General features: G+C 44.8%; 2 protein-coding genes across 2 annotated transcripts in view; both read right to left on the bottom strand.

The window, feature by feature from the left end:
• The window catches only part of LOC132571572 (zinc finger protein 709-like), a 172672-nt gene that overhangs the window by 37188 nt on the left and 108431 nt on the right, over window positions 1–27053 (bottom strand). The gene's annotated exons all lie outside the window — the stretch shown is intronic.
• LOC132570890 (zinc finger protein 850-like) lies at window positions 1556–25242 on the bottom strand. Its single transcript, XM_060237528.1, has 2 exons — window positions 23779–25242; window positions 1556–2721 (listed from the first exon to the last, which is right to left on the bottom strand). The coding sequence occupies exons 1-2, from the start codon at window positions 25193–25195 to the stop codon at window positions 1556–1558; spliced, it is 2583 nt and encodes an 860-aa protein (XP_060093511.1). The 5' UTR covers window positions 25196–25242.

Raw genomic sequence — 27053 nt, 5'->3', positions numbered from 1 at the left:
CATGACACCTAGGTTAGTAAATACAGCTCCTACAAGAGCAGTGCCCCCTTTAATTCCATCTCTCCTTCCAGTGGCTCTCAGTTCTTGCACTGTCTTTCCCCTCTCTAGGTCCTTGGGTGACCTGTGTGGTGGAGGAAAAGCGCTTTCAAGCCTGCCTATTTTCCCCTCCTTCCTCCCTTCACTCACGGTGGAAATATCTCCCTATCTATGGGTAAGTGCTCAGAGGCTGACTGTGGTCCCTGTGCTAAGGAAGCTTACTTGAGAGTAAGCCTGCATTAAGTTCCTCATCGACCTCTGGGAGCTGCACAATATGCATGAAAGAGCCACGTGTGGCTCCCAAGTCACAGTTTGGACACCCCTGGCTTAGGTTTTACCAGCTGCTTTTGTCCAGACTCAGCTATACTTATGACCAGTGACTAATGCCTCTCCTTCTTCTTCTGTATTTTCATATGTCCGTGTGTGTGTGTCCATCTGAAGACCATGATGACCTTTGGTGACTGACCCCTGCTGGGGGCCAGTAGCTAAATAAAGCATGCCTCTGCTTCCCCACTGCTGGTATTCCAAGGAGATCTCCCATCCAAGTCCTTGCCAGAGTCGATCCTGCTTGGCTTCTGAGATATGACAAGATCAGGCTTGCCAGGGCTATCCAAGTCAGAGCCCAGTTCATTCTGCATCTTGACTCTAACTAGCCTTTCCTGGCAACTAACCCTCCGCCCACCTTCTTTCTACCTAGATGGAAGGGTTGAGGAAGTTCTCTCTCACTATCTGAAGAAGTGTGCTTGCATATGGAAGGTTAAGCTCAGAATAAAACTTTATTGGTCCTCAAGCTGACACTGGAAACAACCCTAAAAGAAGAAAAAGAATGCAGATTTATACCCTGCCCGAGCACTTAAAACGTTTCTTTCTGATTAGAATAAGATTTCTTTTGTGGATTTCAGCCTTTTACAGCAATTGACATCTTTTCAATACTTTTTGTGGTCTGTGGTTGTCATTTAGATATGAATTAGGAGGAAAGCTCTTTTTACAGGCTAAGAGGTTGCATGGGATGATCCCCCTTGTGTGGGTTCCTTGACACAGCAGAAGAAAACTTCTTTGACTGAATCACTTTCAAAGAGCACAACATTAAAATTTTGTCTTCCCTGTGCGGGTTCTCAGTTGCCATCGAAGAGTGCTTCTGCAACAGACTCTCCTTCCAAATTCAGAAGGTTTCTCCCTTCTCTGAGTTCATATATGCTTTTGAAAATTGTCATGCTGACTGAATCGCTTTTCATAATCTGCACACTCAAAAGTTTCCTCCCCCATGTGTGGGTTCTTCGATGCAGTTGAAGAGTGCCACTCTAACTGAATCTTCTCTCACACTCTAGGCACTGAAATGTTTCTCCTGTTTGGATTCTCCAATGCATGACTGTTCTCCCATTGCCTGCTCCCCTACCCTCATTGGAACCTACAGGTTGAGAGCTGCCATTGCAGTAATGGAGGGTGATAGACAAACGGCTTATCAGCAAGTTCAAAGTGGGGGGAGTGCTCTCATTCACTGGGATGGACATTGAGAATTCTAAAGATTCTCCTTTCTGTGTATTCTCTGATGCTGTTGAAGATTCCTCCTCTCATTGAATCTCTTTCCACACTCTGAGCACTCAAAAGGTTTCTCCACTCTGTGGGTTCTCTGATGACGTTGAAGATGGCCACGCCGACTGAATCTCTTTCCACACTTTGAGCACTCAAAAGGTTTCTCCCCTGTGTGGGTTCTCTGATGGCTTTGAAGACTGCCACTCCGAGTAAATCTCTTTCCACACTCTGAGCACTCAAAAGGTTTCTCCCCTGTGTGGGTTCTCTGATGACTTTGAAGACTGCAACTCTGAGCGAATCTCTTTCCACACTCTGAGCATTCAAAAGGTTTCTCCCCTGTGTGGGTTCTCTGATGACATTGAAGACGGCTACTCCGACTGAATCTCTTTCCACACTCTGAGCATTCAAAAGGTTTCTCCCCTGTGTGGGTTCTCTGATGACATTGAAGATGGTCACTCCGACTGAATCTCTTTCCACACTCTGAGCATTCAAAAGGTTTATCCCCTGTGTGGGTTTTCTTATGATGTTGAAGATGGCCACTCTGACTGAATCTCTTTCCACACTCTGAGCATTCAAAAGGTTTCTCCCCTGTGTGGGTTCTTCGATGCTGTTGAAGATTGCTTCTGAAACTGAATCTCTTCCCACACTCTGAGCATTCAAAAGGTTTCTCCCCTGTGTGGGTTCTCTGATGACGTTGAAGATGGCCACTCTGACTGAATCTCTTTCCACACTCTGAGCATTCAAAAGGTTTCTCCCCTGTGTGGGTTCTCTGATGAAGCTGAAGATAGGCACTCTGACTGAATCTCTTTCCACACTCTGAGCATTCAAAAGGTTTCTCCCCTGTGTGGGTTCTCTGATGATGTTGAAGATAGGCACTTTGACTGAATCTCTTTCCACACTCTGAGCATTCAAAAGGTTTCTCCCCTGTGTGGGTTCTCTGATGAAGCTGAAGATAGGCACTTTGACTGAATCTCTTTCCACACTCTGAGCATTCAAAAGGTTTCTCACCTGTGTGGGTTCTCTGATGATGTTGAAGATAGGCACTCTGACTGAATCTCTTTCCACACTCTGAGCATTCAAAAGGTTTCTCCCCTGTGTGGGTTCTCTGATGATGTTGAAGACTGCCACTCTTAATTAATCTCTTTTCACTCTCTGGGCACGTAAAAGTTCTCTTTCTCCTGTGGCTTTTTTGGTGCAGCTGAAAGATTCTACTCTGACTGAATTTATTACTCATTTCTGAGAATTCAGAAGGTTTCTTCTCTCTCTGTATTGTTTGGTGTACAAGGAGCTGTGATGTATTTCTGAAATACTTTCCACATTGAATGGATTTCCTTGCCTTCATTATCCTGTGCTTTGGAAAATGCACATTCTGCTTTCTTCCATCATGCTTCTCAACCATACCACCACCTTTCTTTCTCTTAGGTTTGCCTTGATTCCTGACAATTTTGTTCAAGTTTTCCTTTTTAACTCTATGTGGCATTTTCTGATGAAGTTCCTCACCCTCCACATTCCTCTGCTCATCTTCTGCTGGGATAGAGAGAGAGAAACTGTTAGCACTTGGAAAGGGAGTAAGATCTAACAGCATCTATATGACTATAGGAGGAAAGTTTGGCTGATCTGAACCACACATCCACCTTTCCCCAAGAATAATTAATATTTAAAAATACGTCCCCCTCCCATCTGTCTGCCCAGGCATCTCTTTTATAAGAGGCTGAATTAATCTAATTCGAACCTCATGATACCACTTACATCTCAGCATCAGATGCTCAATATTTTCTGTCTCCCCAGACTCACATTCACAAAGTCTCTGTGCAAAAGGATCTCTTCTGAATTTGCCCTCAAGCACCGCAGAGAGGAGAGACTCACATCTAGCCACTGTGAAGGCTTTTCTGGTTTTTCTTTACATCAAGGTGTGTTCGATATGCTATTCAGACTGAACCATATCCAGTTTGACTGGGCACTCTGCATTTGGAATTCTATGAAGATCTGCTTGTCTCTCTATATCCTCAGTTTAAGAACTACCTTGGCCTGAGCCCAGGTCATGGCTAGAATCACCTGGGGAGGGAGAAATCCAAGTAACTGATTTGTTATGCACCGATTTCAACCATTTAGCTTGAAAAGTATCGGATAATAGCAAATGAATTAGTCCAGCGGTTGCCAAACTTGCTTAATGTAAAAGCCACATGGAATAAACTTTAGGGTTTTGAGAGTTGCAAGAAATGAATGTCAGATGTTTGAGAGAAGAAAGGGAGGGAGGAAGGGAGGGAGGCAGGAAAAGAAAGAAGGGATGAAGGAAGGGAGGGAGAAAGCGATGAAAGGAAGGAAGGATGGGTGGAATGAAGGGAGGGAGGGAGAGAGGAAGGAAGGAAGGAAGGAAGGAAGGAAGGAAGGAAGGAAGGAAGGAAGGAAGGAAGGAAGGAAGGAAGGAAGGAAGGAAGGAAGGGAGGGAGGGAGGAAGGGAGAAAGGAAAAGATGAAGGGAGGGAGGAAGGAAGGGAGGGAGGAAGGGAGAAAGGAAAAGACGAAGGGAGGGGAGAAAGGAAGGGAGGGAGGCAGGAAAAGAAAGAAGGGATGAAGGAAAGGAGGGAGGGAGAAAGCGATGAAAGGAAGGATGGATGGATGGGAGGAAGGAAGGAAGGAAGGAAGGAAGGAAGGAAGGAAGGAAAGGAGGGAGGGAGGAAGGGTGGGAGGGAGGGATGGTGGAAGGGAGGGAAGGAAGGGAGGGAGGAAAAGAAAGAAGGGAGGAAGGAAACGATGAAAGGAAGGATAGGAGGAAGGGAGGGAGGGAGTGATGGACGGAGGGAGTGAGGGAGGGTTGAGGAAGGGAGGGAGGAAGGGAAGGGAAGGAAGAGGCCCTGAGCCTGCTTTGGCAGGGAGGGCAGGATATAAATTCGAGAAATAAATAAATAAATAAGGGAGGGAGGGAGGGAGGGAGGGAGGAAGGAAGGAAGGAAGGAAGGAAGGAAGGAAGGAAGGAAGGAAGGAAGGAAAGGAGGGAGGGAGGGAGGAAGGGTGGGAGGGATGGATGGTGGAAGGAAGGGAGGGAGGGAAGGAAGGGAGGAAAAGAAAGAAGGGAGGAAGGAAGCGATGAAAGGAAGGATAGGAGGAAGGGAGGGAGGGAGTGATGGACGGAGGGAGTGAGGGAGGGTTGAGGAAGGGAGGGAGGAAGGGAAGGAAGAGGTCCTGAGCCTGCTTCGGCAGGGAGGGCAGGATATAAATTCGAGAAATAAATAAATAAATAAGGAAGGAAGGAAGGAAGGAAGGAAGGAAGGAAGGAAGGAAGGAAGGAAGGAAGGAAGGAAGGAAGGAAAATAGATGGGGAGGGAGGAGGAAGAGAGAGGTAAAAAGAAATCAACCTTTACTGCATTCTACAAGCTCCCAGCTGGCTTTGCTTAGAAAAGTGATTTAAAGAAAACTGCCTCCTCCAAGCTGGCTGACAGGGCAGTGGGAGCTTTGGGAGCCACACGATCTGTGTGAAAAAGCCACGGTTTGGCCACCCCGGACTAGTCCCTCAGGTTGAAAGTTCCATTCCAGCCTTTTTCAAAGTGCTAGTTTCTAGTCATGTCAGTACATTCGGGTCACATCTGGGGACCTGAAGTTCGCTCTAAGGAATTTGGTCTGAACCCTCTGAAGAGCAGCAGAGCTGGAAGAGGAACGGCCGATCAGAGCGCCACAGAGCCTTTCTGCAACTGCCTTCACTTGAAATACCTTTTGGGTGGCTGGAACATCAAGAGCCCCTTTTGCATGACCGAATTTAAGGATGCTGTTGGCAGTTCTTTCACCTTGCGTTGCTGCATGCTGCATACGGGCATCTCTGCCCGCTCCCCCAGATGACCCCAGAGGTCAGTTCCAATTCTAGGAATACGTGAAGTTTCCTTATCCTGAATCAGACCCTTGATCCCTTGGAGTCAGTATCATCTGCTCAGTCCAGCATCAGCTCTCCAGAGTCTCAGGCAGAGTCTTTCATTTCACCTCCTACATGATCCTTTTCTCTGGAGATGCTGCCGGTTGAACTGGAGATCTTTTCATTCCACACAGGTCCTCTGCCAGGGAGCCACAGCCCCTCCCCTAGTGGTAGGACGTGCCTCAGAATGATGCAGTGCTATTCAGTATTTGGATTCATTCCTCATCACAACGGAACGGCACCCATGAAAGATCCTTACCCAGAGAGGCCACATTCTCATAGTTCTCCAGCATGACTTCCCTGTACAGAGTTCTTTGTCCCGGATCCAGCAGGGCCCACTCTGCCTCCGTGAAAGAGACGGACACCTCCTCCAAGGAAAAGGGACCCTGGAAGAACAAGAAGATTCCCTCCTCCTCAGAGATTACGCCAGCCAGAGTTTGCACACTGGAAGGGAGTCGTCTGGGAAGGTATGGAAAGTAAGGCTTGGGATGGGTACATGGAACATTATTGAAGGGATCTCTCACACAGACTCCTTGTAGAAACAGGAGCAAAAACTCCTCTGAGAAAATAGGAGGGATTCTGGCTATCCACCTTCCCCCCCACGATCTCTCCTACCTGGATTGCAGGTGCAGCAGCCGTTTCCACCCCTCTGAAAAGACAAAGGCTCAACAGCGTTGCTTCACTGCCTGTTCCTGAGACAAGGGAGGAAGGAAAAGTGTTTGCTTGTTGCTCCTCCTTTCTGGGGTTGTGAAACCTTACCCTATATATGTTCAACAGATTTTTAAAATACTTTTTATTACATTCTGGGAGAGGCAGAAGAGAAGCACCAGGGACCTCTGAGCCTCAGGGATTATAAATGCTGCCAGAATATTTCAGACTTCTGTGAGACTTGGGTTTCCTCTGTGGCAGGGGTGGCCAACGGTAGCTCTCCAGATGTTTTTTGCCTACAGCTCCCATCAGCCCCAGCTATTGGCCATGCTGGCTGGGGCTGATGGGAGCTGTAGGCAAAAAACATCTGGAGAGCTACCGTTGGCCACCCCTGCTCTATGAAGACGGGAAGTGCGGGCTAAAACTCAAACAAAGAAATAAATAAATAAACCCCTCCCATAGATGCATTTGCAACGGGGGGGGGGGGGAGGAAATATGTATGGAAGAACAACGGCATTGGCTGCACTCTCTGACATGGGATTGCTGGTGGGGGAGACCTTCTGTAGAAAGAGGAGGGGGTTTGTCCCTTGGGAGGAGGAGACCACAGTAGACTGGAGCATCCTGGAGGGAAAATGGGGGGTCTTGTGGGGAGGATATTGTGGCTTTGGCCTAAGGACAGGCTTATTCAAACCCCCACCCTTTTTTTTAATTTTTACATTCTTATGTGCCTGCCTGTGTGTTTGTTTCCTTTGCAAGAATTGTGCATTTCAGTTTCACAGGTGGAAAAATAATCTCTGTTCCGTTGTTTCATAGGCACAACTCAAGAGTCTTTTTCCGATTCTGTTGTTGTTTGGAACTGCCACTTTAACTGCTTAGGTCAAAGGTGGCCAAACTCGCTAAAGATAAGAGCCAAATAGGTTATATGTCAGAACTTTGAGCGGCGCAGGACATGAACAAACATTATACACATGTCTTAAAAAAACAAAACCTGGGGAACCTTTTTTCTGCAAAGGGCCATATGGATATTTATAACATCCTTCGTGGGCCATAAAAAATTATCAACTTAAAAAACAGTGCTCCGCCAAGGGAGAATGATTCAGGCCAGCAAAATTAATGCAAATAATTGTTTTTCAATTTGAAGTCATATGGAGAGAGCCTAATCTGGCGCACACACACACCAGGCCCACCGCCCTAGGCAAATCCATAGGTACAGGGCTTTTTTGTAGGAACTCAGTAGCATATTAGACCATATTCCCTAATATTAGCATATTAAGTCACACACTCAGCATATTAGGCCACACCATCTGGGATAATCAAGTGCAAACTGAACTGTGACAATAACTTTTCCAGGCCCTGCAGCAATTCTGGCTGGCCAGCCAGGCCCCAGGGAGGCTGCCACATGGCTCGGTTTGGCCCAGCAATCCCCGAGGGCCACACTAAGTGACCTCAAGGGCCGTATACGGCCCTTGGGACGGAGGTTCCCCACCCCTGGCGTAGAGGATGTGCTTAGACGAATGCTTAGTTTTACCGGTATAGAAAGTAATAAAACATGTCTTAAAAAAACAAAACCTGGGGAACCTTTTTTCTGCCAAGGGGCGTATGGATATTTATAACATCTTTCGTGGCTCTGAGAACCTGTCCTTCCTTTAATCTGTTCAGACACTCAAGAGAAGGATGCTCTCTTCCTTTCTCTATTAGGCACTTTGGAGCAGTGAGGTGGATGATATGCTGGACCATATGCTGAACATGAGTCAACAGTGTGATGCGGCGGCTAAAAAGGCAAATGCAATTTTGGGCTGTATCAGCAGAAGTATCATGTCCAGATCACGTGAAGTGGTGGTATCGCTTTACTCTACTCTGGTAAGACCTCACCTGGAGTATTGTGTTCTGTTTTGGGCACCACATTTTTCAGAATTCTGTGAGACTTGGGTTTCCTCTATGGCAGGGGTGGCCAACGGTAGCTCTCCAGATGTTTTTCCCCCATCAGCCCCAGCTATTGGCCATGCTGGCTGGGGCTGATGGGAGTTGTAGGCAAAAAAACATCTGGAGAGCTACCATTGGCCACCTCTGCTCTATGGAGAGGGAAAGGGGTTGGTGGAAATGCCATAGCATGAAACTTCACCATCACAATGTACCAGATGTGAATCAAGCAGTTCTGGAGAGTTGAAGGTAATAAGAATTAGTTTTCAGAGTGTCTCTGGGCATGCTAAGTTCACAACCAGATTTTCAGCCAGATGCAACTTCAAGAAGATATCACATCTGTCCCAAGTCCCACCCCAAGACCCTCCCCAAAGTTCCTGGCAGTGCTGGGCCATCGCCTGCCATCCCTCCTCCACCCCCTGCTGCCCACAGCAGCCCCCCAGGTGACCCTTCAAGCACAAGCACAGAAGCCACAGTTCCCCATTAGTATTTGCCCCCAGGGACACGTTTTCAGAGTTTGGCTGCCCTAGAAGGTGGAGGTTCCCTTTATTCACCAGGCTGAAGAGCTCTGCTGAGGCTGATCTACCCCCCGCCCCACCTTGGCAAGTTGAGACTCTGATGGAAGGAAGGTGAGATGTGCATTTTTTTTTAATATAATGAGAGGCAGTGACCACCAGGAATTTTTCTAATCTTTTAGAGGCACAACAATTTGTGGACATTGAGTGCCACCAATTAACCCTGTGTTGTCTGTAGAAATACGTATCCCCCCCGCCCCTCTGACCTGAACTCTCTACCCACCACATTCACGGGCTGCCCCAACTGCACCCAGGCACAAGGAGTCCTTACCACAGGAGAGGGCATCTTGGGCACGCTCCACCGCCTGCCCCCTCTGCCCCTGCTCCAAGGAAGCTCCTTCTGCCTCGGGGATTGCAGCTTCCATCTCCAAAGGTGCTCCTCGCATCTGAAACAGCACCCAGGGAGAGGGGTAAGAGATGGAATGGAATGAGACCAAGGAAGGGATCCTGCCCCACTCCCAGATTCTGCACCCTTCTCTCAGCAGAGCTGGTGAGGTACCTGCAGGGGTCAGAAATTCTCTAGCAGAAGAAGCTCTGGGCAATTATCTGGCAAGGAAACTTTTAAGATAAGGTCAGATTTAGTTGCTTGAATTAGACATACAGAGAGAATCACCTCACCTGTGTTGCCTGCCTCTTCTTCTCTTCCTGACTCAGGAGGAAACCTTCGGCCAGGGCCACTGCCTGGGAACTGGTCTCTGGCCCACATCCTCTGACCCAGCCCTGCATTTCCTGGGGCAGGAGAGTCAGGAACTGCTCCAGGATCACCAGGTCCACGATCTGCTTCTTGGTGTGCCTCTCCGGCTTCAGCCACTGGATGCAAAGTCCATGGAGCTGGCTGCAAACCTCTCGGGGCCCATCGGCCTCATGGTAGTGGAACTGCCGGAAGTGTTGGCAGAGTACATCTGAGGTCGTGGTTTCTTTAGACAAGACCTCTGGCACAGCTCTTTCCCAGAATTCAGCACCACTTCCAGATGAGATGGGATGGGGACTCTTCCTTGCTCTCTTGCCAGCCCCAGGTCCTTCTGGGTCTTGCTCTTCCATCTCCTTCACCTTCTTTTGAGCCACCTCCGTCTCTGAAAAGCTGCCTTTTTTCACTTGGTATGAAGGGAGGCTTCTCCCTGAGGGGATGGAGAGAGACAGACAGGAGTGTGTCAAAAGGAAGATACATACACACACACAAACCTGCAGACACATAGATGCACATATAAATACAACCTCCATTCCCCAAGAGAAGCGGGAAATAAAACAGAAGTCCTTCATCCAGAGAATTATCACAGTTCTCTCCCGGCCCCGTATTCCCACTCACCCTGAAAGGGCCATTTTCCAGAGTCCAGACTATTTGGAATAAAGCCTATGCCAAGACTCTGAAGACCTTTGCATGGCTACTAATTATCTCAGTGATAGAGATGGTAGTTGGCGGGAGGGTCAGCCAAAATACCTGCCATTGCGAGAAGCCAATCAGCATGAATGATTCATACATGTGATCCCATCTGGGATTCCTTACTGGGCCCCCCAAAGGCAGGCTTCATAGTCTTGTTGGCATCTCCCTTAACGAGATCTGAAACCCCATCCCTCTCCTGGGACTGTGCTCTGGTGTTCCTCCCTGTTGTGCTGCCTGGGGGTCTGTGCCTCTCTCGCCTGGCAAAAGGATGCCCATCCTCCCACCCCAACCCCAGTGCAGGAGGGGGAATCTGGCATCCTGTCACATCTGCCTCTGCCAAGTGAGCCATGGAGGGATGGGGCAGGAGCGATGTGTTTGGAGCAGGCGTGTTCTCTCCCTGGGTGCCCACTTAGCAGAACACTGATGCAGGTGGGGAGTAGAACCCAGATCCGTGGAGTCCTCTGGTGTATTTACATGCCATGATTCTCACAGTGATGGATTCTTGTGTGGCCTTTGTTCCTCCAGGCCTTGTATCAATTGGGGGCGTGGCCACATCAGCAAGCTCCACCCCTCTGTGCCTGTAAAGGGAGTCGCCTAATGCTCTGATGGGTGGGAGTGGGTGGTGTTTGCATGAGCACCAATGGGGTTGCTAGGCACTCTTCACCTTGGCAACGGAGGCATTTAAAATTATCCTCTCCTCTGCTGGGGGGCCTTGGGCACTGACTGGCAGCCGCAGCCCTACACTAGCCCCACATCAGGGGCTTAGGATGGGGCTGCAGAGGATTCCGCTGCAGGCTGGACTTCCCTTCCCCCAGCCCACACCCCTTTTTTAACTCACCCCACTTCCCAAAAGGCCTGATTGGGTTGTTGGTTTGCAGCAAGAAAATATCAGTTTCATACAGTTAACTTTTCTTACACTGATTATCGCTTATCCCTGACAAACTCCGCTTACAAAGCTGAACAAAACTGCTGCCTAACAGAGTAACCAACCTCTAGGGGGCTGAAGCCAAAATAATCAATCGACTACCTTGGATAAATAAGCAAGAAAGTTTACTACAGTTCCAAAGTAAGTCATGAGAGATTGATCCAGGCCATCCTCAGAAGGCCCCCACTTTGCGCTGAAATCCACACGTGAAACTGACAATACTTTTTGCAAGCACTTTATTCAAGAAACACTGGATCAGCCCAAGAACTTTTTGCTTGCTGTTGTGAGAGGCTGAGAAGATATTTGCACTTTAGGAGACATTTCGGGCACTGTATATTATATTGGGAACTGTGCAACGGATATAAGCATGAAAGAGATGGGGACCGATTTATTGATCACTGAACATAAGAAATACTATTTGGAACTGCAGCAAAATGTGTTGGTGATGCATTCACAGTAGTTGATTGCGGTGGCTTCAGCTGTTTCCGTGTGTATCCTCCAGGTGGGGCCTGAAGTTCTCCCAGAATTAGAACCCACCTCCAGCAGACAGAGATGAGTTCCCGGGGAGAAAATGGTTGCACAGGAGGGAGCCGGCTGACCAGGACAGCCACGGTTTGGCATGATCCCCGCCTTCCTCCCCTCCAGAACCTAAAAGTTTAATTCCCTCCCCCCCCCCCCTTCTCCTCCTCCTCCTCCAAGACTTACTTGCAAGTAAACTTTCCCGGGATCCGGCTGCTGCAGGCCTTTTCCCTCCTGCTGCAGCTTCTCTGCAAGCCCCACCCCAGTTCTCCTTAGTTCTGCAAGAGCAAACCCCTCCCCAGGAAAAGCGCTTTTCCTCTCCTGCCCCCACCTCCTTGCTCGGCCTCTCTAGCAAGAAGCGCGGCGGTTTTAACCCTTTCCGTGCTGCAAAGGAAGGAGAAACGTGTCCTGGAGGAGCTTCAGCCGGGCTGCTGCCAGCCACGCCTTGTGCTGCTCAATGGGGCTGCTCGGGAGTAACTCTGCTGCAGGGGGCTGCGCTCCTCCCGCGCAGTTCAGCCAGCTCAGAAAAAGGGGGTTGCAGCTGGGTCCCCCCCCCCCGCCACAGTCTTCCCTCTCCTAGAATAAGGACCCTAAAACTCAAGGAGGGGGGGGGGGGCGAGATCAGGCTCTTCTTTCAACAGACCATTGAGCATTTCTGTTGCTCCCCTGAAGAGGAAACCTGGTGGGGCCTCCTGGCCTTTCTTTGCATGTCCAGGGAGATGCTGACGGCCACTTTGGGGTCAGGCAGGCCTTGGTGCAGAGTTGGTGGGGGGGGGGGGTGAAGGTTAAGACCCCTTCCCTATTATCCCTGCCCAGGGACCCCAGGCTGGAGGAAGGGGGGTTCTCCTCCCGCAGGGTCTCTGCTAGGCTGGCCAACCTCCCGGTGGGGCCTGGAGATCTCTCCAGATTGCAATTTATCTCCAGGCTACAGAGATCAGCTCCCTTGCAGGAAATGGCTGTTTTAGAGGGGGGGGGGGGAGGTGTCTCTAGGGCATTATATTTCCTGCAGGACCCTGCCACCCTCGGAAATTCCCCAACTCAGAGTCAGCCCTTTCCACTCCGCCCCCCCCCCCCCGCCGTCTTCCAGGAGCTCCACTGTGCCCTTCCCCCTTCTCTACACCACCCACCCACCCTGCAAGGTAGACCAGTCCCAGAGGGAAGGCTGGGCCGAAGGAGAACTCAGACCTTCCTCCAGGGAGTTCACAAACCTGAACTGTTCACCTGCACCTGTTCTCAGGGCCTTTCTGAAGACCTCCTCCCTCTGCAAGGGTTGCCAACTGCAGGTTTGGAATGTTTGGAGATGGTGGGGGGGGCCCTTTGGCTTTGATTCCACAGAGCCCCCCCCCCTTCCCCGCTGCCCTCTGCATTCACCCTTTCGTACAGGGGAGCTGATCTCTGTGGTCTCTGGAAATAAGCCTTGTTATTCGAAAAGACTTGCAATCCTGCCTCAAATATTGGTAGAAACCCCAGAGCAGCTCCCCCAATCCTCCCCCACCCCCGCCAGCCACCCTCTGCCTTTCCCAGAGCCCCCCCCTCTCTCGGGGAGGGATGGTGGCTCAGTGGTGGAGCATCTGTTTGGTAATCAGAAGGTCCCAGGTTCAATCCAACTAAAAAGGGTCCAGGCAAGTAGGCGTGAAAGACCTCAGCTTGAGACCCTGGAGAGCTGCTGCCGGTCTGAGTAGACCAGACTGAGTTGGGTGGATCGAGGGGGGGTCTGATTCAGCAGAAGGCAGCTTCATAGGTTCATATAACTCCAAGGCACAACCCCAGCCCACATGCAAGGAAGCGCCAGCAAAAAAGGGGGGGGGGCGGACAGGACTCCCTCCCCCAAGCCAGGCTGGGCTTCCTTTCCCTCTCCCCCCCCCCCCACAGCAAAGGAGGAGGAATGCAAACTCCCCCATCTTCCCCCAGGGGCAGGCCCCCCCTTTACTTGTGGGCGGGGGTCAACAGAGCTCAGAGAACACAGTGGGGTTGGGGGGGGGCAGGCAATGATGCGGGCCAAGGAATGAAGCCCTGCGGTAGATTCGGCTGAGAGAGCAACGCCATTCGATGCACGGTTGGGCCGGAGCAGCAGCAGAACCAAAAGTCCAGCTGCACCTTGAAGACCAGCCCAGTTGGATTCTGGGTACAGCTGTGGATGCAGGAAAGCTCCTGCCCAGAATGATATAAACTGGAATGGCTGAGAAGGGGAGGCATCTTTGCCCAGGGCGCTGGGCCTGTTCTGTCATTACATAGTTCCGAATAGGGTTGCCAAGTCCAATTCAAGAAATATCTGGGGACTTTGGGGGTGGAGCCAGGAGACATTGGGGGTGGAGCCAGGAGCAAGGCTGTGACAAGCATAATTTAACTCCAAGGGAGTTCTGGCCATCACATTTAAAGGGACAGCACACCTTTTAGAATGCCTTCCTTCCATAGAAAATAATGGATAGGGGCATCTTCTTTTGGGGCTCATAAAATTGGACCCCCTGGTCCAATCCTTTTGAAACTTGGGAGGTATTTTGGGGAGAGGCACTAGATGCTATACTGAAAATTTGGCGCCTCTACCTCAAAAAACAGCCCCCCCAGAGCCCCCGACACCTGCGGATCAATTCCCCATCATTCCCTATGGGAATCGTTCCTGGAGGTGCATAATGGCTGTGGGGGTGGAGTTTCCCCCGCCGGCCAGCTGGCTGGGGGAGGGGGGAAGCCTGTAAAACCAGGGGATCCCCCACTGGGACCTGGGGATTGGGAAGCCTAGTTCCGAAGGAGGCTTTGAGAAGGGGGCAGGGGGTCAGCTTTCTGGTGGCAGCATCGTCTGTGAGGGATGCAAAAATCTTGGAACCGGAAGACCTCATGTCCTTTCCAAGAGTTGTGCCTTTCAATTTCTCAGGTGGAAAAATCATCTCCTCCTGTTGCTTTAGGCCTTATGATGTGCTTTAACGCAATCTCAGCTATACTGATAACCAGTTACTTCACGCACCTTCTTGACTCTAACTAGCCCTTCCTGGTTACCAACTCCCACTTCTAGCTATATGCAATGGTTGAAGTAGTTCTGCTTCCCTGTATCTGAAGAAGTGTGCGTGCACACAGAAGATTCTACCCAGAATTAAACTTGGTTGGATTTTAAAGATGGCCCTGGGCTCAAAACTTTCCTCTAAAAGTAACTTTTTTACTGGGATTATATGCTCCTAATTGAGCTAAAGACTCTTTCTTTAAGGATATTATGCAACAGCTTGACCAAGTGACATATGAGCAAATTACGATAATAGGAGACTTCAATGGAACGGTTGAGAATATTTTGGACAGATCTGGGGAAAATAATAAGGAAGGGAAATTACCAAAAGCTTTTTTTTTGAATTAGTTAAACAAGAAAATTGCATGGATATTTGGAGAGATGAACCCTACAGTGCGAGACTATATGTTCTTTTCAGCAAGACATAACTCTTTCTCAAGGATTGATATGTTATGGATTGCAAAAAATTTGGGATTGACAACAAAAAAATAGAGATTCTTCCAAAAATAGGTGCAGATCACAATCCAATAATGTGGTTTGCAAAACATGCTAAAAAGACTTCGAGATGGCGGATAAATGAAGATTTGCTGCACAAAAAAGAGGTAGTAGAGTCTCTGGAAAAAGAGACCAAAGCTTTCTTCCAACTAAATGAAAATGTTGCTGTCCAATATCAAACAACGTGGGATGCATATAAAGCAGTAATGAGAGGCATTTTAATTACACTGAATAATAAGGATAAAAAAGGCTAAAGAAAAACAAATAATGGATCTACAAAATAAAGAGAAGGAACTTAAAAAGAGGCCAGGGAAAAAGAAAATCTCAAAGGAAATTACAATTCTACAAGGACAATTAAGATATTTGTTTAAAAAAAGAAGTGGAATAGAACTTAAAAAGGCTTTAACAAAAATCCTTTGAGAGTACTAATAAACCAGGAAAATACTTGGCCTGGCAAATGAAAAGTAAAAGGGAAAATAAAACTATCAATAAAATTATTTTGGGAGATAAAGAAATTGTGGATCAGGAAGGAATTAAAAGAGAATTTTACAAATATTATGCAAAATTGTTTAAAAGCCATGTGGTGGATAAAGAAAGAATAGAAGCATTTTTACAGAAAATAAAACCCTTAACTGATAATAAGAAGAAAATTTTAAATGATCCAATTGAAAAGGAAGAAATAATAATAATAATTTTATTTTTATATCCCGCCCTCCCCCGCCGAGGCGGGCTCAGGGCGGCTAACAGACATGGAGATCCCATGATTCATGTAAAACAATGTAAACAATTTTAAATATATCAATTGCATAATAAATTATTTAGAATAGATAAAATGTATAAAATGGGTGCTAAAAACTGTAATCATAATATCCACAAGATGGCTAGCTGTCCACACGTCAGATTAATCGGGTGGCAATTAATGCAATGAAATTGGGGAAAGCTCCTGGTCCAGATGGATTTACAGCAAAGTATTATAAAGTTTTTAAGGAGACCCTACCTCCAAAGCTTCAGAAATTGATGAATATTATAAGAGCTGATGGGAAAATACCTAATACCTGGAAGGAAGCAGTAATCTCATTAATACCAAAAGAAGACAGAGATAGCACAAATGTAAAAAATTATAGACCAATTTCATTACTTAATAATGACTACAAAATATATGCTAGTATATTAGCAGAACGCCTGAAGCAGCATTTGAATAATTTTATTAAAGAAGAACAAGCAGGGTTTCTTCCTAGAAGGCAGATCAGAGACAATATCAGAACAGTAATTGATATAATTGAATACTATGAGAAACATCCAGAAAAAGAAGTAGCTTTGTTTTTCGCAGATGCAGAGAAAGCTTTTGGAATTGGGAATTTATGTTTGCAGTAATGGAGAAATTGCGATTGGGTGAAGACTTTGAGAGACTGGTAAAAGCAATATATACTGATCAACATACAAGACTTTGCATCAATGCAGATCTGACAGATAAAATGGTAATTAGTAAAGGAACAAGACAGGGGTGCCCTCTATCCCCACTGATATTTAGAATGACTTTAGAGATATTGCTTATGCAAATCCAAGAAGATAAGGAGAGAGAAGGTTTGAAATTGAAAGGTTTTTCTTATAAATATAGAGCATTTGCAGATGAGGCAATGTTTATAAACGAAAACCCAACTCAAGTTACACTGTTGCTGCTTCAAAAAATTAAAAAATATGGTGAATTGGCAGGTTTTTATGTGAACAAAGAAAAGTAAAAAAAATTGTGCAAAAATATGTCAAAGAGCAAACAGGCAGAACTGTTGGTGAAAGAATCTATCTTAACCCAGCTTTGACAGTTCTGTAATGACAGCTGGTAATCTAGCCGGCATGCTAGGTCACAGTGACCTTATCAACAGGCTGGTTTGAGCCGGCTGAGGACAAGAGAAGGAACCTGCTGAGTCAGCATGACAATGCACTGCCAGGATTGGCTGACTGAACTATAAATGAACTGTGTGTGTAATGCACAGGTCTCTTTCTGAGAATTGACTTGCTGGCGGAGCATTCTGTTCCTGTGATCAATATATTGGACTGCACTAGGGAGCACGTATTGTATATTCTGTAAATACACTACTTTGGCACTAGCTGCAGGTGTCTGGCTGATTTCTTTCCTGGAGCTCTGTGTCGGGCTCATCACATCGCTCCCTCTGCTAGCGTCCGCACCGACAAGAACTACAAAGCCTAACAAAATGTGAAGTGGTTTCTAAAGTAAAGTACTTAGAAATAGAAATTACATCAAAAAATATTGACTTATATAAAAATAATTATGAAAAACTTTGGCAGAAAATTGATGGAGATTTATTAAAATGGAACAGACTGAACCTATCTATACTGGGTAGAATATCGGCAATTAAGGTGAATGTTCTACCAAAAATTATGTTCTTGTTCCAAACAATTCCAATAGTGAAAGAAGAGAAACAATTTAATAAATGGCAGAGGAAACTTTCAGAATTCATATGGGCTGGCAAGAAACCAAGAATTAAAATGAAGATCTTGATTGATGTAAAAGAAAGGGAAGGCTTTCAAGTGCCAGATTTAAAACTATACCATGATGCAGTTTGTTTGGTGTGGATAAAGGAATGGATAATGTCATTAAATAGAAATCTATTAACATTAGAAGGTCATGAAAATATTTTTGGTTGGCATGCATATCTGTGCTATGGGAAAAGTAAGATGGATGGTTTTTTCTCACATCATTATGTAATTTGTTAAAAACTTGGCTGAAATATAAAAAAATATGGTGATGAGAGGAAACCGCTTTGGATTGTGCCGACAGAAGTAATAAAGTTATATTCTCATACTAAGAAAGAAAAATGGATAACATAAACAATTGTTAAAAATACAAGGCGGCAAGGTGGAACTAAAATCAGTGGAAGAATTGGATTATAAGTATAATTGGTTTCAATTGCAACAAATTAAAAGTCTGCTTGAACAGGATATTAGAAATGAAGGAATAAGACAGGATCAAACTGAACTGGAAAGAATGCTGTTTGACGATAATGAAAAAATGATTTCAAGAGTATATAAATTACTATTGAAGTGGTCTACAGAGGAAGAAGTGATTAAATCTTAAATGATAAAATGGGCAATTAACATAAATAAAGACATTCAGATGGAACAATGGGAATATTTATGGAAGAACTCTATGAAGATATCGACATGCAATAATATTAAAGAAAATTGTTTTAAAATGTTATACAGATGATATATGACTCCTAAGAAACTTTCAAAAATAAATAAACAGACATCACTTCGATGTTGGAAATGTAAAAAGCATGAAGGATCTCTCTATCACATGTGGTGAACTTGTGAAAAGGCTATACAATTTTGGCAAATCAGCAAGAAATTTCAAAGATTTTGGGTATACAGTATAAAGAAGGCACCAGAAATGTTTTTGTTGGGATTACAAATGGAAAATTTTCCGAAACAAGATAGAACATTACTTTGGTACATGCTTTCAGCTGCATGGACATTATATGCGCAGTTGTGGAAGCAAAATAAACTACCAGAAAAATGGGACTGGATTATGAAAATTATGCATTGGAGCGAAATGGACAAGCTTACTCAAACATTAAAAGAACTTGACATAAATAAGTATAACAAGGAATGGGAGAAATTTCAAAAGTAAGTTGAAAAACAGTGGAAGGTGAAAGGACATTTGGTGATTTTTAATAATGGTTAATTTCTTTTTTTAATGTAAAGTGTTATCAAATTATTATTCTTTTAGTAAAACGGAATTATGGAAATATATAGTGTCTTTGCATATAAGGACTGGGTTTAATGGACTATAATTAAGATAGATAACACTAAGAAATAAGTATAATAATATTATAAATGGACTATTAATCAAGATAGATAATAATAGTAATAAGTAACCTTGTTCTTATTTGTATTTTATTATAGTTATACTTTTTAAATAGGTTCTTAAAAGGTTAATATTACCTTTTGTTATACTTTAAGTAGAATGAACTGGGGAAGTCACAGAAAGGGGGGGAGGGAGATGAGAAATGTGATGCAATATTTTTGATGGTTTTTTTTTAACAGAACAAAAATTTATTAAACACTCAATACAATCCCCTTAAACAGAGGATAAGTTTCAAACCTTAAAACAAGTCTGTATAAAGGGATGCCAAGAAAATGATCCCTACTTTGAAACCTTTATAGTAACCAACTTGGGGGGAAACTACTGAACTGTTGCTGAGAAACCATCTCTCCCTTTGGTTAATATTTGAAGCCTAAAACAAATTTAAAGTGTATTAAAGGTTTTAGAAGCACCTGAAGGTATAAGTTTGCAAAGTCTTGAGCTTTATAACCAAGTATATTATGGTCTGAACAACTTTACCAAAGATATAAGCAATATTAAAATAACGTGCACATATTTGTTAACTAGTCCAAAATAGTGTACTGTAGCACATACACTTACATTTGTCCAGTCTGATATTGCTGCACTGATATGGAACTATAGAGGTTAGCGTAGAGAGAAATATAAAAAACAGTAATGGCACAGGTATCTAAGACTAAGGTGGAGTTGAGATGACTACCATTACATTATGAACTTTTCTCATGAGGTATGATGACTAAAAATTCATTGCTTTAAATACCACCAAATAATAATAGTAGGAATGAAAAAAATCCTAATGTACATGCCAGTATCAATGCATTTATCCAACTGCACCTCAAAAGAGAGAAATAATAATACTACTAATAAAGAAACTTATTCTTGTATTTTACAATCTTTTTTGTAAGGGAAAAAACACATGAACTCAATTTGAATAAAACATATTAAAGCTTATAAGGACTTATGTAAACTTTAGTCCATGTATAAGTTTGCTATTTAGTGGTTCTTAACATCTGGTATACTATAACAACAAATAAAATTAAAATTCATGTTGACATACAATTCCCTCATATAATTACTAACATATAAATTCATTTTGACAATCATGTTAAACTATGTGTAGCAGCATTCATACATTATAATCAAAAACACACACACCACACAACACAAACAACTAATACATGCACATCATACTGATAATTAATTTATAACTATATTACAACTAAGCTGAAGTTCATTTTTTATCTAAGTGCATTACTTAAAATGAATTTATATTGGGAATTATTATTTATACCTTAACCTCTTATACTTCCACACATCATTCAATCTCCTAAACAACCTTACACTCACTCATGCCATTATTTAGAATTAATATGTGATTAAACGCTCATGCACTCCCTTACAACTAAAGTACTTTACCACATTAACAATCACGCCAACATACAGCCAAACAGACCATTGAACTCTATGCGTCTATGTTGAACTCTCCTACCCTAAGCAAAACATTAACAGGCTATTTAATATGAAAAAAACAAATACTTCTCCATCCATCAAAATGTACTGATCAATAAGCAAGAACAAAATGAGTCTTAACAGCGAAAATCTTCTTGCACACTGGTATATTCTTAAGGGTCGTTAGGTGCTGCCATTTCCATGAGAATCTTTTCTTCCTCCTGAGTAACTTTCACATTCAGCACTTTGCCAGTTAGACCGTCTGAGGCTTGAAAAATAGATCTGTTTTTATATGCAATGATGTCAGAGACGGGGTTCCATCAGAATTTGATTTTATTTTCAAAGAGATTGCTGGAAACCAAGTTTAGCCGACGATGTTTAGACAGGGTTTCTGCGGATAAATCCAGCAGCAATAACACACGCTTCCCATCAAAGGAAATCTCCCGTCGTTTTGCCTCCCTCATAATGGCGTCTCGTGATGATGAGATGAGCTGCACTAAGATGCCTCTAGGTCACCCCCTACGTGCAGACGCCATAGATCCCACTCTGAAAGCATTTATAACTGACATCGCTATGTCTCCACGGGCGGGAAAAGTTTTTTCGAGCCAGTTTTTTGCAAAAATAAAAGTCGAGGCACTTTCCTCTGCCCCTTCATCAAGCCCACGAATTTTAAAATGACATGATCTCCGTCTGGCTTCTATTTGATTTATACGTTCTGTTAGGTGTTGTTCTGAGCGTTGAAGTGCCTTCACTCCATCTTGTAAGGTGAAAGCCAACTCCGCAGCATTTTCTGCTGTTTTAGACGTTTCTTTGAGCTCCGCTGTTAGAGCATCAAGTTTTATATTGACTGGAGACAATTTAATTTAATTAATTTAGACATAGAAGTGGTGAAAAAGTTGCACAGATCTTCTCTCGAATTTAAAAGCTCCTGTTTTGTTAAGGGCGCCAAATCAGCATTATTACCATTTGAGTTAGGGCGGGGGGAACTGCTGCTGGGTGCCATATTGCCTTAGTTAGAGTTGCTGGGGCCCAAGCAATGAACTGTTTCTCTTGGTGAAAAAAAAGTCTTACCGGCTCTGATGATTTAGCAGTTAACTTGGAAGAAGATCTCAATTTTCTTCTCATACTTTTTTCGCCGTTTGTAAGTGATCGCTTCGCGCTATAGCAGGTATTTACGGGAGAGTTGTTGGAGCCTCTCTAAAACACGCCGCCATAGTGAAGCGACACCCCGCCCCCCTTTTGATGTTTATTTTTGGATGATAACTGATTAATGTTGCTGAATAATAAAAGCTGTTTTACACTAATAAACCTGTATATAGTTAAATACACAGAGTGTTGTTGGATTGCGTCTTACTATAGTAACTCACCTACGTGATTGGTGGTAGTAGGACTAGGCGGTCACAAATCTGCTCAAACGACGACTCGTCCAACATTAAAATTGTGTCTTCCCTATGTGGGTTCTCAGTTGCCGTCAAAGAGTGCTTCTGCAACAGAATCTCTTTCCAAATTCAAAAGGTTTCTCCAATATATGAATTCATATATGCTTTTGAAAATTGTCACTCTGTCTGAATCACTTTTCATAATCTGCACACTGAAACGTTTCCTCCTCATGTGTGGGTTCTTTGATGCAGTTGAAGAGTGCCACTCTAACTGAATCTCCTCTCACACTCTAAGCACTCAAAAGGTTTTATTAGGGTTTGTAGAATCTTTCGGGATCAAGTGCCATGTTCTACTGGAGAAAGTTTTCCTTCCAGACGTTTCGTTCTCAGCTGCGGAGAACATCCTCAGTGGCGTTGCAGCTGGAGCAGGCACTCTGACCTTCTTGGCTGCTGTGCATTGAGTGGGGCCAGGGCTGCTGGAGAGCTGCTATTTCTAGGCTGGAGGGGGTGTGATGAAAGGGCAATTGGTTTGTGGATGTGCCCATTGTTTGGTGGAGCTTCCTGGAAGGGTAGTGATAAGGAAACTGGCTTTTGAATGTGACCATTGTTCTGTGTTAATTGCTGGGAGGGTTGGAAGGGGTTTGAAGATATGGAAGATGGTTGTTGACTGTGCTGATTGTTCTGTGGAATTTGCTGGTTGTTCTGAGACTTTCTGCAATTTATGGTCTGTAGGGTGTTTTGCAGAGCTGGGTACCAAGATTGGTGGATGAAAATGCCTTCTTCCTTTCTGTTAAAATTGGTGTTTGTAAATCTCAATAGCTTCTCTGTTCAGGCGGGTATGATAATGTGAGACCGTAGAAAGCAGTTCTTTCAAAGTGGATGATGTGGTCTCCTTCTTGAAGTGCATGTTCAGCTACAGCTGATTTTTCTGGCTGAAACAAGCGACAGTGTCTCTTGTGTTCGGTGAGACGGGTGTTGATACTGCGTTGGGTAGTGCCAATGTAGACTGCACCACAGGAGCAGGGTATTTTGTAGACTCCAGGGGTTGAAAGTGGATCTCTCATATCTTTGGCCGAGCGCAGCATGTGGCGGATCTGTTGTGTGGGCTTGAAGACTGTGTCAACATTATGGCGTTTGAGAATTTTGCCAATGCGGTCGGTGACAGATTTTATGTAAGGCAGGAAGGCTGTACCCACATTTGTATGTGGCTCGGGATTTGGTGTGGATGGTCTCCTGGGATGGAGGGCTCTTCTAATTTCTTGTTGGGAGTATCCACTGGCCTGCAGTGACTGTTTGAGGTGGTGTAGTTCCTGTTGGAGTTGTTTTGGTTCACAGATGCGTGATGCACGGTGAATGAGGGTTTTTACAACTGTACGTTTTTGGCGAGGATGATTATTGGAATTCTTATTTAGATAGTGATCGGTGTGTGTGGGTTTCCTGAATACAGTGTGGCCGAGTTTTCCGTCATCTTTCCTGGTAATGAGGACGTCAAGAAAGGCAAGTTGACCATTGTTTTCTTTCTCCACGGTGAACTGGATACGAGGATGGACTGAATTCAGATGAAGGAGAAAGTTTCCTTATCACTACCCTTCCAGGAAGCCCCACCAAACAATGGGCACATCCACAAACCAATTGCCCTTTCATCACACCCCCTCCAGCCTAGAAATAGCAGCTCTCCAGCAGCCCTGGCCCCACTCAATGCACAGCAGCCAAGAAGGTCAGAGTGCCTGCTCCAGCTGCAACGCCACTGAGGATGTTCTCCGCAGCTGAGAATGAAACGTCTGGAAGGAAAACTTTCTCCAGTAGAACACGGCACTTGATCCCGAAAGATTTTACAAACCCTAATGATGTTACCAGCCGTGAAAACCTGAAATCACTCAAAAGGTTTCTCGTTTTTGGATTCTCCAATTCATTACTCTGTCCTCCCATCACCTCCTCCCCTTACCCTCACAGGACCCTCCGGGATGAGAGCTGACACTACAATAATGGAGTCTGATGGGAAAACAGCTTATCAGCAAGTTCAAGGGGAGGAGTGCTTTCATTCATTGGGATGCTGTTGCTTCATCATGAAAGATTCCTCCTCTCACTGAATCTCTTTTCACGCTCTGAACACTCAAAAGGTTTCTCCCCATGTGGGTTCTCTTATGATGTTGAAGACTACCACTGCACCTGAATACCTTTCCACACTCTGAGCATTCAAAAGATTTCTCCCCTTTGCGGGTTCTCTGATGCTTTTGAAGATTGCCACTGCAACTGAATCTCTTTCCACACTCTGAGCATACAAAAGGTTTCTCCCCTGTATGGGTTCTCTGATGATTTTGAAGACTGCTACTCTGACCGAATCTCTTTCCACATTCTGAGCATTCAAAAGGTTTCTCCCCTGTGTGGGTTCTCTGATGATGTTGAAGACTGCCCCTCTGACTAAATCTCTTTCCACACTCTGAGCATTCAAAAGGTTTCTCCCCTGTGTGAGTTCTCTGATGATCTTGAAGATGGCTACGCATACTGAATCTCTTTCCACACTCTGAGCATTCATAAGATTTCTCCCCTGTGTGGGTTCTCTGATGATGTTGAAGACTTCCACTGTGACTGAATCTCTTTCCACACTCTGAGCATTCAAAAGGTTTCTCCCCTGTGTGGGTTCTCTGATGACTCTGAAGACTGACACTCCAACGAAATCTCTTTCCACAATCTGTGCATTCAAAAGGTTTCTCCCCTGTGTGAGTTCTCTGATGCATTCGAAGACTGCCACTCCAACGGAAACTTTTCCCACACTCTGAGCATTCAAAAGGTTTCTCCCCTGTGTGAGTTCTCTGATGATATTGAAGATAGTTACACGTACTGAATCTCTTTCCACACTCTGAGCATTCATAAGATTTCTCCCCTGTGTGGGTTCTCTGATGATGTTGAAGATTGCCGCTCTGACTGAATCTCTTTCCACACTCTGAGCATTCAAAAGGTTTCTTCCCTGTGTGGGTTCTTTGATGCTTTTGAAGATTGCTACTGAAACTGAATCTGTTCCCACACTCTGAGCATTCAAAAGGTTTCCCCCCGGTGTGGATTCTCTGATGACTTTGAAGACTGCCGCTCAGACTGAAACTCTTTCGACACTCTGAGCATTCAAAAGGTTTCTCCCCTGTGTGGGTTCTCTGATGATCTTGAAGATGACTACTTCGACTGAATCTCTTCCCACACTCTGAGCATTCAAAAGGTTTCTCCCCTGTATGAGTTCTCTGATGATCTCGAAGATGGCTACTCCAACTGAATCTCTTTCCACACTCTGAGCATTCAAAAGATTTGTCCCCTGTATGGGTTCTCTGATGACTTTGAAGACTGGCACTCTGACTGAATCTCTTTCCACACTCTGGGCATTCAAAAGGTTTCTCCCCTGTATGGGTTCCTTGATGACTTTGAAGTCTGGCACTCCGACTGAATCTCTTTCCACACTCTGAGCATTCAAAAGGTTTCTCCCCTGTGTGGGTTCTCTGATGACGTTGAAGACTGCAACGCCAACTGAATCTCTTTCTGCACTCTGAGCATTCAAAAGGTTTCTCCCCTGTGTGGGTTCTCTGATGCATTTGAAAACTGCCACTCCAACTGAATCTTTTCCCACAATCTGAGCATTCATAAGGTTTTTCCCCTGTGTGGGTTTTCTGATGATGTTGAAGACTGACACTCTTACTTAATCTCTTTCCACTCCCTGGGCACGTAAAAGTTCTCTCTCCTCTGTGTTTTTTTTGGTGCAACTGAAAGATTCTACTCTGACTGAATTTATTACTCATTTCTGAGACTTCAGAAGGTTTCTTCTCTCTCTGTGTTGTTTGTTGTACAAGGAGCTGTGATGTATTTCTGAAATACTTTCCACACTGAATGGATTTCCTTGCCTTCATTATCCTGTGCTTTGGAAAATGTACCTTCTGCTTTCTTCCATCATGTTTCTCAACCGTACCCCCACCTTTCTTTCTCTTAGGTTTGCCTTGATTCCTGACAATTTTGTTCAAGTTTTCATTTTTAACTCTATGTGGCATTTTCTGATGACGTTCCTCACCCTCCACATTCCTCTGCTCATCTTCTGCTGGAATAGAGAGAGAGAAACTGTTAGCACTTGGGAAAGGGAGTAAGATCTAACAGCATCTATATACCTATAGGAGGAAAGTTTGGCTGATCTGAACCACACATCCACCTTTCCCCAAGAATAATTAATATTTAAGGATACCTCCCCCACCCATCTGTCTGCCCAGGCATCTCTTTTATAAGAGGCTGAATTAATCTAACTCGAACCTCATGATACCACTTACATCTCAGCATCAGATGCTCAATATTTTCTGTCTTCCCAGACTCACAATCTCAAAGTCTCTGTGCAAAAGGATCTCTTCTGAATTTGCCCTCAAGCACCACAGAGGGAAGAGCCTCACATCTAGCCACTGTGAAGGCTTTTCTGGTTTTTCTTTACATCAAGGTGTGTTCGATATGCTATTCAGACTGAACCATACCGAATTTGACTGGGCACTCTGCATTTGGGATATCTATGAAGATCTGTTTGTCTCTCTATATCCTCAGTTTAAGAACTTGCAATTTTATTGCAGTTTAAGATTGCAATAAAAAAGGCCAACGCCATGCTGGGAATTATTAGGAAGGGAAGTGAGAACAAATCAGCCAGTATCGTTATGCCCCTGTATAAATATATACTGTGTACAATTCTGGTCACTGCACCTCAAAAAGGATATTATAGCATTGGAAAAAGTCCAGAAAAAGGGCAACTAAAATGATTAAAGGGCTGGAACACTTTCCCTATGAAGAAAGGTTAAAACGCTTGGGGCTCTTTAGCTTGGAGAAACGTCGACTGCGAGGTGACATGATAGAGGTTTACAAGATTATGCATGGGATGGAGAAAGTAGAGAAAGAAGTCCTTTTCTCCCTTTCTCACAATACAAGAACTCGTGGGCATTCAATGAAATTGCTGCGCAGTCGGGTTAGAACGGATAAAACTACGTACTTCTTCACCCAAAGGGTGATTAACATGTGGAATTCACTGCCACAGGAGGTGGTGGCTACAAGCATAGCCAGCTTCAAGAGGGGTTTACATAAAAATATGGAGCAGAGGTCCATCAGTGGCTATTAGCCACTCTGTGTGTGTGTGTGTATTTTGGCCACTCTGTGTGACACAGAGTGTTGCACTGGATGGGTCATTGGCCTGATCCAACATGGCTTCTCTTATGTTCTTAAAGAGCCACAGTTTAGCCACCCCGGACTAGTCCCTCAGGTTGAAAGTTCCTTTTCAGCCAGTGATGGAGTGAAGCCATTTTGACTTCCATTTTCAAAGTGCCAGTTTCTAGTCATGTGAGTATATTCGGGACACATCTGGGGACCTGCAGGTTCGCTCTAAGGAATTTGGTCTGAACCCTCTGAAGAGGGGCAGAGCTGGAAGAGGAAGGG

The sequence above is a fragment of the Heteronotia binoei genome, chromosome 5 (assembly GCF_032191835.1).
Source record: "Heteronotia binoei isolate CCM8104 ecotype False Entrance Well chromosome 5, APGP_CSIRO_Hbin_v1, whole genome shotgun sequence".
Classification (NCBI taxonomy): domain Eukaryota; kingdom Metazoa; phylum Chordata; class Lepidosauria; order Squamata; family Gekkonidae; genus Heteronotia; species Heteronotia binoei.
Note: the sequence above shows the minus strand (reverse complement) of the source record. Positions and strands in the feature narration are given on the sequence as shown.

What these genes read in the sequence shown, in the direction of transcription:
- LOC132570890 (XM_060237528.1), bottom strand. Translation starts at nt 25,195, where the DNA reads ATGCATCAGAGAACCCACACAGGGGAGAAACCTTTTGAATGCTCAGAG. An exon ending in AAAGGTATTCAGGTGCAGTG is followed by an intron (nt 2,722 to 23,778) that starts GTAGTCTTCAAC and finishes TTACGTGCCCAG; the next exon opens with AGAGTGAAAAGAGATTAATT.